This window comes from Tarenaya hassleriana, unplaced genomic scaffold (assembly GCF_000463585.1).
Source record: "Tarenaya hassleriana unplaced genomic scaffold, ASM46358v1 Cleome39, whole genome shotgun sequence".
NCBI classification, from domain to species: domain Eukaryota; kingdom Viridiplantae; phylum Streptophyta; class Magnoliopsida; order Brassicales; family Cleomaceae; genus Tarenaya; species Tarenaya hassleriana.
In genome coordinates, this window is record NW_010966822.1 from 365,894 (window position 1) to 376,457 (window position 10,564).

Sequence of the window (10,564 nt, forward strand, 5' to 3'; positions counted from 1 at the left end):
ATATCACCAAAAAAAAGATATATATATATATATATATATATATATATATATATATATATATATATGGTAACAGTACATGTACTATGTTGTATATTGTGATTGTGGAACGTCGGTACGAGAGAGAGATTTTGATCAGAAATTATATTTCCATCCGGGACACAGATGCTTCCTATAATAATTTCCAAAAAAAATAATTGCAGAATATTTTTGTTCTCCTTTTTCAAAAGTCCAAGAATGAAAAAAACAAGCTGGTTAAAGAGAAAGTTAGGTATGATCGTCCTCTCTTTGCTTTGGTTGTCTGCTTTGCTTGTTTCTCAAACATTCGGGCCACATACGTACATGCATACATACATACATATATATATATATACATACATATATACATACATACATATATATATATATATATATATATATATATAATATGAGAATATGGGTTGAATGATTGCAAATAATATTCCATTCTTTTGGAAATGAACAAATGAAAGATTACCACCGAAACAGTAACTCGAAGTTGAGTAGGAAAAGATGTTTTCTCCCGTTTCCGTAATTGGGTCCCTTTTTTTGTTATATACACACACAATATCACCCATTTCACCAAATCTCCGTTTTTTGTTATATATATATTATATATATAATGTTTGCCTACAATACACCCTTGTGATGGGATCTTTCCCCGAACCCCGTTCAAAGGGTATGTTTTGTTCACCGGACTGCCCTTTTATATAAATCGGTGCCATACAAGTTATAAGTGGCAGAAAATATAATATTATCCATTTCACCAAATCAACAATTTGGGATCCATAAATTTGAAAACATAATGGTCTGGCTAAACAAAACATTCTAAGGGAGATATATAGTGTTGTCATGCTCTAATTAGTAATTAATTAAACATTATATTTAGTTAGATTAAGAAAAGGAAAAAGCAAAAAAGGATCAAGAGGCTAATCATTAATTGGATTTCGATTCCGACGAACGTAATTCGATAAATTCGAAGATCAGATCCCATTCCTTAGCTCTCTCACAAAACTCCCTTTTTCCATTTTCTCGACCTCTTTTTTTTTCATTTATTATGGATTTCATAAAAAAAATAGAATAAAAGGTAAATCTAAATTTAAAAAGAAAAACCCACAACTCGTTTTCTAAATAAACGAATATTTATAATATTATAGGTTATAACCGCTGCCAATCGATGGAGGCAAGTATAACTGTATTAGTAGTGTAATAATATGTGTGTAAAGAATGTGACAATGATCTTGTCCTTTAAAGGGCTATGAAATCCTTTTTACATGATTGAAATAAAAATATGTTATATTTTTATAAATATATGTTTAGATTCTGTAAATTAGTATAAAAAAGAAAATAAATAGACATGATATACATAAATCTATTTTCTTTTAAATTCAAAATTTTTGCTTGTGTTAGGAGTGACCAAGTTTCGGTTCGAATTTGATTCGGTTATATTCAGATTCGATTATTTCGGTTATAAAAAATTATATTCATTTGGGTTTTATATTAACTTTGGAACGATTCGATTTAGTTCGGTTTTATTTCGATACGGTTTGATTCGGTTTTATAGATAAAGGTTAATTTTTGAAAGAAATTATCGAATTTTTTGTTTATTTTTTTTTTATTAGATCCGATGTAATTTTTTTGGTTTAGAAAATTATAAGCATTCCATTTTAAATGAGATTCGTTTCGATTACAATTATATCTTATTTGATTCAATTCGATTATTTGATAAGTAAGTAAGTATTATTTTTCTATGATTAAAAAACCCAGACATTTATGGTACTTTGACATCAACACTGCCAGCTGGAAAAAGGTTCACAGAAAAACCTGTTGTGGTCATTTCCGGGTTACACATTAGATACTATTTATTAATTTAACTATTTTTAATAATCATTTATATTATTATATTTGTAAGAAATCCGACTATATGATTCACTTTCTTTATAAAAGACAAATAAGGTAGATTCCTTCATCCCTACATCCAACAAAAAGAATCTCCCAATCACAGCCAATTCTACTTAATCTAAAAAAAACATCATAATTAATTCACATACAAACACATTATTAGTTTTAAATATATTCGCACAAAATGAATTAGAGCTATTTATCTATTTTCAGGACAAAATCATTTACCAAAATCTTAAAAAAAAATAAAAAAAATAAATGCCAGTGTATATATATTTGGCGCTGAGATTACTATACAAGCCGAGTAAAGATCCGATATTTATAGGATTATAATATCAATAGGCCAAAATTATAATGTGTGTGTGGCTGTGATATACTAAAATGCTTTGCTTAGAATGTTTGGGGAATTGATGGCATGATGCAAATAATAATAATAATAAGAATGGTGGTGGGACACATCATTACACGCGTATATATGCATGCTATTATCAATTGTCATATCTTATATTCTCAAGTCCAATTGTTTTTTTTTTATAATCAGAATGGTTCCCACGCCTTCGGCCCGACTACCAACTTTTTGTATATGGATCATTTTGATCCAGAAATTACATCCCTCCCCACCAGTAGAATCCAACCCAAAATCCAATTGTTTTTGTAACTCTAGAACGCGTGTATAAATATCTCATCTAATAGGTATCATAGTTTTACCAATAACGCGGGATGGGCAAATGATTCGGTTCGGATTAATCGCTTAAAATTAATTTGAATTCGGTTATTTTATTTTTTAAAAATTTATAATTAAACAGTTATTTAATTTTATTCGATTCATTCAACCCGATCGCATCTATTTAAAATTATAACCAAATAAAAATTTGATCTATTTGGTTTGGTCATAATATTTAAAAAATAGATTGTTTATAATAGAAAAATATTTAAACAAGATATTATATAAAATATCATCATTATTATCTTAATATATAAAACAACAAAATTTAAATTCATGTCATAATTTATTTAGATACAAAAACAATAAAATAAAAATATTTATAAATAAATCTTCTCATATTCAAATGTTCATGTCGAATAAATCTCGCAAATAATTAAACAATAATAATGAAATAAGTAAAATAATAATAATACAATATCTAAATTAGGAATACATGAATGTATATAAATATATATAAATGAGATGTATAAATTGTTCGATTCAATTCGATTTGGGTTAAGTTATTTTGGGTTTTCAAAATTCAAATCCAAACGTTTATTAAATTTTAATTGGTTCGATTCGGTTTGAATTCGATTATTTTGAATTTTACGAATTCATAACCAATTGTTTATTCGATTCAATTCGATTAATAACCGAAATATCTTCAGTTCGATTCCATTAATAATCGAACCGAATGTTCACCCCTACCAATAACGTTATAAGACTTCTAAAATACTCAAAATTTATAGAACTAATTCCCATGCATCTACAAACTAAAAATTATTTCCACCACTTAATACGAAATTCGTATATTTTGACTATTAAAACATTTTACAGATTTTTAAGACTATTTAAGTACAAAACAATCAGTCCCTTAGAATAATCAAATATAAATACGAACTAGAGGTTGCAAGTTCCCGCATTATTTTATGAGATAATAATTATTAATGCGATAGTATTATAAATTTTGATTCCAATTGGAAAAAAAAACATATCTTTTAAATTTGATCAGAATCTTTTGATCCAACCTTTTGACTTAATTGAATTTATAAGGCTTCTAATTGTATTAACGGATCCATAATGGTCAGAGGTTATATCCAAGTTCATATCTGTATAGATACGGGTTTTTATACATTTCAAATCTGAATGTTCATTTTCCATACTTTATGACCCATAGATATTAAAAAAATACCCTTTCGACATAAAAAAACCAGATGGATTATATATTGGAAAGCAGAAATTAAGCGCCATTTTAGTTAACTATTATATATATATATATGTGTGTGTGTGTATGTACATAATTAGGACGGTGTCGCCAATACAAAAAAAAAACCACGGAAGCGGACAACATCCTTATCTGATCTCATTGCATCATAGATTCTGTCTAACCACATCAAGTCAAAGAAGGAAAAGAAACACGAAATTACAAAGTGAAAAAACACAAAGAAAGTTGTGTGAAATTGGGAAATGAGCAATGAAAGAGAAATTAATTATTCACAATATAAAAAAAAGTCCAAATTAAAAAGAAAAATATTAAGAAATTAAAAGAGAAAGGGAAAGAAGATGAAAGGGTCAAGAGAGCATATATTCCCTCCTCCAACGCAACCCCACTCATGTTTCCAGATATGGAGAGAGAGAGAGAGAGAGAGACCCAACAACTCCACGATTATAAAATCGCCAAATCTGTGGCAACAAACACAACAAATCCTAAATTAAAAGCCCTTTTGATCGGATCCTAGTATCTTTCCTCTTATCATCGGTGGAAATCTTATGCGTGTTCATGGAAAATATTCAGAAACCGAGCATGAATCTCGTCTTGTCCACCGACACCAAGCCCAGGTTGAAATGGACTTCTGAGCTCCATCACAGATTCGTTGAAGCCGTCAATCAGCTCGGAGGACCAGAGAGTTCGGTTTCTTCGTCTTCTTCTGTTCTTTTCTTTTTGTCCGAGTCCGGTGTCTTTTTTTTTAATCTTATCCATTGTCTAATTCTTTTTTTTTTTTGGTGTTCCTTTGGTTGCAGAAGCGACGCCGAAGGGTGTGATGAAGATGATGTGTATCCCTGGGCTGACGTTGTACCATCTCAAGAGCCATTTACAGGTTCAAGAACATGTGGATTTGATTTGATACAGATAAATTTGTTTCCTTTGATTGATGTTTGATCGGTATGTCTTCATTTCGTTTCTGCAGAAATATCGGCTTGGGAAGAGCCTGCAACTCGGTGGAAGCTGCGTTAACGATAAGCACGAAGGTCACAAGCTCTTTGATTATGATTCCATATATTTTTATATTTATTTCGGTTTTTGCAGTATTGGACAATAATTTGAGCAAGTGGGTTAAATCATTTCCATTTCCATGGATCTTGTTTTGTTCTTTTCAGAGGCTGTCCCTGCCGATGAAAACCAAGAAGTTCACACCAACAACGCCCATGAAGGTGTCGAAGGCGGAGCCACCAAGGAAAAACAAGACGAGTAATGATAAAAGGGATCGGACAAGATTGTGTTTCTAACGGATCTTAATTAATGTCTTGGAATCAAATCTTGAATGATTTTTGTTTTTTTTGTTTGGTCTCTGACACAGAAGCGAGCAGATGGAAGAGGCGCTACAAATGCAGATGGAAGTTCAGAGGAAGCTGCATGAACAAATTGAAGTGAGTTTCGTTTGTCCTAGAGACGAATCAGAAACATGCATGTCTTTCCTCTATCCCTCTTGTCTGAATCCATTCGAACATGTGTCGGTATCTTGAATTCTTGCTTCCTTTTTAGGTACAGAGGCGTCTGCAGGTGAAGATAGAGGCACAAGGGAAGTATCTACAGTCTGTGTTGAAGAAAGCTCAAGAAACTCTCTCTGGTTACACTTCTTCGAATCTCGGCTTAGCATTTGCGAGATCCGAGCTCTCCAGATTAGCGTCAATGGTGAATAATGGTGGCCCGAGTTCTTCCTTCTCCGAACTAACAGAAGCAGAAGAAGACGAAGACGAAGAAACCAAAGGAGGATTCTTGGGATCCAAGAAACCCAAAAACGTGCGACCTCAAACTAGATGTTCGGTCGAAAGCTCGTTGACTTCGTCAGAGAGCACGGAGACCAAATCCGAAAACTGCGAGAGCTTCACGAGGAGATCGCTGGAGCTTCCATTAATGGAGATGAGACCAGAAGGGATGAACACGAAGAAGAGGAGGAGGAGCTCGAACGACGCCGTTTGCGTGGAACAGCCTCAGGAGAAGAGAGCCGTCGGAGTTTACGGAGGTGAACACTTGAGATTGAGCTTGAGTTAGTTACAAGAAAGAGATTGAAACTTTTTCCAAACCACAGGATTAGGTCCGAGAGCCAAGAATTTGGGTTTTATAAGATAATGTTTTAAAACATTTTGCGTACGTAGGTTGCCCATATAAAACTATAGATTTTGCGTGTGAACAAATGGGAATATTATATAAATTTCTATTACGTATATTATATAATACAGTATACAGATTTGGTGGAGGAGGCTTGTGGATGTGGCAAAAGGGGATTTTGTTGGGGGAAAAGGAGAAGAAAAGTAAAGATGGAAACTTTATGAAATGAAGAGGCAAAATCATTAAGAATATCCAATAAATATAAAGTGGAGAGATTATAATAATGATGAGACTAACCCATAAGCATGTTGGGTTTTGCTTTAGTTGTTAGTGACAAGACACCATCCATACTTGAGTTTCGGAAACATTCGAATCTTTGTTTTTTTCTCGACTTTTTATTTTATTTTTACAATGTTAAAATATTCTTTTTACGAATCGTGACTAATTCATTGGACCCATAACTCCAAACCAAACAAGCATTGATGTAAATTACAGAATTATTAATATCTTAGTGATTGTTTTTTTTATAATCCTTTCTGAGGTTTATTTAATCATATATCTTCCATGCGGAGAGTGTATTTGATTGTTTACTTTCCATGTTGGTGTTATTTTATTTCCAAAATGAACCAAAGCTGCTGCTTCCCTCTGGTTCAGACAGAATCTTCCGTGTCATGATTCTGACTCGGAGAATGTTCTTTTAGTTCAAGCAGAATTCTTTTAAGCCATTTAACCAACAAAATAAAATAAAGGAAAACAATTCTTTTAAAGAAGAAAAAAAAAGCACCAAAATTTACACATTGCACCAAAAAACAGAGAATCCAACTCAAGAGATCGAAACCCAAATCAAAAACTCAGAAGAAGAAGATGAACAATGACAAAAGAAAAAACCCTAATTCTCAGATTCCACGACATTGGTTTCGCCGGAGACACTCTGGTCACCGTTGTCAGATAGGGCGTCATGCTCGGAATCTCTGCCTCTCCGACCGCCGTCACTGAAACTAAACCTTACCCAGATCTCTCTCTGACCACCTTCATCGTCGTCTCTCTTCTTCGAGGCCTGGTCTTCATCAACAGGCATCTCGAACCTGCAAACAGGGCACGACCCATGAAGCAGCAACCACTTCTCTATGCACTGTCCGTGAAACCTATGCTTACACGGCATCTCCTTCCCCGTCTCTCCGACCACCATATCATCCAGACAGATCGCGCACTCTCCGCCGCCGGATTCGATCTCGACGGCCGGTAACGCGTCGACGGAGGCCTTCGACGCCGGAGGACGACCCGATTTACGGTTCCCGACTAGGGTGCGGAGCAGGGGATCCGAGCCCGGTGATCTGTGGATCACGACCATGACTTGTGTGAAGGGGTTGACGAGGACGATTCTCTCAGGCGGCGGAGGATCATCGCGGGCGTTATTTCCCGGCGGGTCTGGATTAGGGTTCCGGTGGGTATGTGAATCGGAGAATCCTAAGAGGAAGGGCGTGAAGAGAAAGAGGTGGTCTCTGTTCCTGAGAACTCCTTGGAAAACAGAGGGAGTCTCTGTTCTAGTTTCCGCTCGTTGTGCTTCTCGTTCTGTTGCCATGGCGGCAGAGGTTTTTTGTTCCTCGCCTTTGTTTTATCTTCTCACATGAAGGTGGAATCCAGAGTTTCTGTGATTTAAGAGCGGTGCGAACTGCGAAGGAAGCTTGTAGAAAGATCTGGAAACGTTTCGTCTCTCACTTTTAGCATTTTAATATAATATTATTGATACATGATTGGTCTTATCGAAATGGATGGACCGTCACATGCCCTTTTTTACCCGTGCGGATTTTATAATGCCGAAACTGTCCTCCTCAATAGAACTTAGTTCGTTTTTTTTAAAGTTTTACAGCACATAAAAAAAATAACAAAATCGTTCATCTTGAAATATCATCAAATCTTCTTCCTTTCTATCAATGTAAGCAGAGTTTTAAGTACGAACCACGTGAAGATTTTATAGAATTTGTGATAGACTCTCTTTGGCTTTCTTATTGACCTCTTTTAATCAATATAGCAAATTCATTAGTTTTAAGAAACGAGATACTTAACTCAAAATTGTTTATATTGACCGTTTGCACCAACGTCTCTTTGATTTGTAGTGGGAGTTGATTTAGGATGTCTTCTACGTTCCATTCCCCATCGTTTTATTTTTCTTCATATAGTTCATCCTCTACACATGGTTTGAACTTCCCCATATAGTTCGTCATCCATGTGTCAACCTCCTCTTTGGTACACCAAAATTGTTCTATAACATCGTTGGCATGTTCGATGTATGAACAATGATTTCTTTCTTGAAGATTTCCAAAATCATCCCAAATACACCTCATGCGACCTTTTAAGGGATGTATATGGCGGATGAAAATGACCAAAAAAAAAACTCGAACTCTCTTCGGTTTTTATATGATCGAGAATTTCAGATTAAAAAAAATTTAGAACATAAGGGTTCATGGACTTTTACGCTATGATACTATGAAGAAATATATGAGATTTCTTATGTTTGTTACTATATGTTTAAATTAGAATATTGGCGAAAATGGGATAATGTCCCATATTCTATATGATTATTGTTTTACATAAATTATGTTCAAATATATATAAAAAGAGTCAACGACTTAAGGTGGTAAAATATAGAAAGAATAATCAAAGAGAAATAAATTAAAAAAAAAGTGGGAAATAGAATATGTGTGTTTCAAACGGCCAGGAGATTAACGTCTTGTTCGACATATTGTTTTGATTGCTTCACCGAGATTTACTTGGTGATTAATCTTGTTTCCTGTAGAGTAATCGGCCCGACGAACTCCTCACCGTAATCACTCCGACGCTCAAGAACAGAACAGAAAGGAGATGACACAGAGATATACGAGTTCAGCACCGAGAGAACTCGGTGCCTACGTCTCGGGAAGAGGATCAGCATTCTACTAGGGTTACAAGAAAGAAACAGTCGGAAATCCACCGGAAAAACCGATCACCGACACCGGAGAACCAAGAATCGTTCGCCACACACTCAGAGAATAAACCCTAAAACCAAAACGGCCAAGAACAAGTCTGTAGTGATAAATGAAACCTTAGGGTTTCATTAACCACAAAACCAAAAGACCGAATTGCCCCTCCGTCCTCAAACCCTCTGTCTCGAACCTAGGCTTCGAAAGCCTCCTTCTCGCCTAAAGGGTTTGCTGAAGACCCCACAATTCTCCACCTTCTTCTGCAAACCTGCAAAAAAGAAAAAATACGGAGCAAGCAAAACACGCCTAACCCTAGAGTGCCAATCCCGTAACTTCCATGTAACTCCCCCTCTGGGCATGGTTCAAGGCGTATTGAACCTACCTTTCTAAAGGAGTCTTTACCGAGCGTGTCATAAACACGTCTCAGCGTGATACGACGCACTTAACCTACCCAAGCGAGTGTTCCCCGACACCTCCGCTTCCGAAGGTTTCCTAAGACCTAGACTAGTATGACTCCCTAGACCGTCTAAGTGACCCCCTCCGGTGAAGTCTATACCTCACCAATGGCCCCTCGAGGGTCACGCCCCGACATCTACCCGTCCCCCGAGTCTACCCGACTGCCCCGAGACTAACCTTGAGTCATACTAACACACCTAACTCTTGATCCCCGTAAAGATCAAGCGACCTATGACCTCTATCCCGGACCCCACCTACCGACTAAGGTGCCCCCATGGGTTTTACCCCGTGAAGACTCCCCTAGTCGACCTATAGGAACTCTACCGAAGGCTCGGAACACGTGCAAGCACGTGCTCCACCCCGAGAGGAAATGCCCCTAGCGCTACTACCCTCACCGACTCTACCCGGTGACCCGGCATTCCCTCACTCGCCCCTTCCCCTGAGCTTCCTACCCGAGGTAACTCCACTTAGACGTGGAGACCTCACCTCCGAACCTCCACCCGAGGAGTAGTCGGAGCATACTAGAAGTACCTCCGAATCATACTCCTGAACCGAGGCTACTACCCCCTTACCCTCGGTCTCCTCCTTCGCCCTCCAGGATCTACACTCCTTCTTATAGTGTCCCTTCTTGCCGCAATACCAACACTCCACCTGGTCTTTGGCCTTCTTCTTCCCGCCACCCGATTTCTCGGGTTTGCCCTTGACCACTAATCCTTCCCCCGTACCCCGAGTAAGGGTACCCTGAGCTAGAAGCTCTAGCTCCTTCATCCTAGCTGCGGCCTTCACCTCCTCCACCGAGATTGTAGCTCGGGAATATTTCAGGACTTCCCTCAGCTGCTCATAAGCAGGAGGTAAGGAGTTCAGCAGATAAACTGCTTGATGCTCCTCCTCTACCTTCACATTTAGGCTGTGAAGGTCGGACAATAGTTTCTGGAAAATGTCTAAATTCTCCTCTATTGTCCTAGAGCTGTCCATCCTAAACCCTGACACCCTCTGCATGAGGTACATCCTATTGGGGAGAGATTGCTCTATGTGCAACCGCTCTAGTTTCCTCCAGATTCCGAAGGCCGTCCTTTCGGATATGACCTTCCTTAGAACCTGATCCGCTAGAGCAAGCACTATGAGGTTCCTAGCCCTTCTACTCCTTTCTTGTCTCTCTTTGAGAGCCGGAGTGCCCGATCCCTTAGCCCCGGG

The 10,564-nt window shown here is 37.1% G+C and overlaps 2 protein-coding genes across 2 annotated transcripts; one reads left to right on the forward strand and one right to left on the reverse strand.

Annotated features, from left to right (window-relative positions):
• The first annotated feature begins 4,228 nt into the window (after positions 1-4,228).
• Positions 4,229-6,102, forward strand: LOC104822910 (myb family transcription factor PHL8-like). Its single transcript, XM_010554270.2, has 6 exons — positions 4,229-4,530; positions 4,646-4,722; positions 4,813-4,873; positions 5,003-5,093; positions 5,203-5,272; positions 5,388-6,102. Exons 1-6 carry the CDS (start codon positions 4,404-4,406, stop codon positions 5,895-5,897), a joined length of 936 nt encoding a protein of 311 aa, XP_010552572.1. The 5' UTR covers positions 4,229-4,403; the 3' UTR covers positions 5,898-6,102.
• Positions 6,103-6,693: 591 nt separating this feature from the next.
• On the reverse strand, positions 6,694-7,654 carry LOC104822911 (E3 ubiquitin-protein ligase RDUF1-like). The gene has a single exon (XM_010554271.1). The coding sequence runs from the start codon at positions 7,534-7,536 to the stop codon at positions 6,844-6,846; it is 693 nt and encodes a 230-aa protein (XP_010552573.1). The 5' UTR covers positions 7,537-7,654; the 3' UTR covers positions 6,694-6,843.
• Between the last annotated feature and the right edge of the window lie 2,910 nt (positions 7,655-10,564).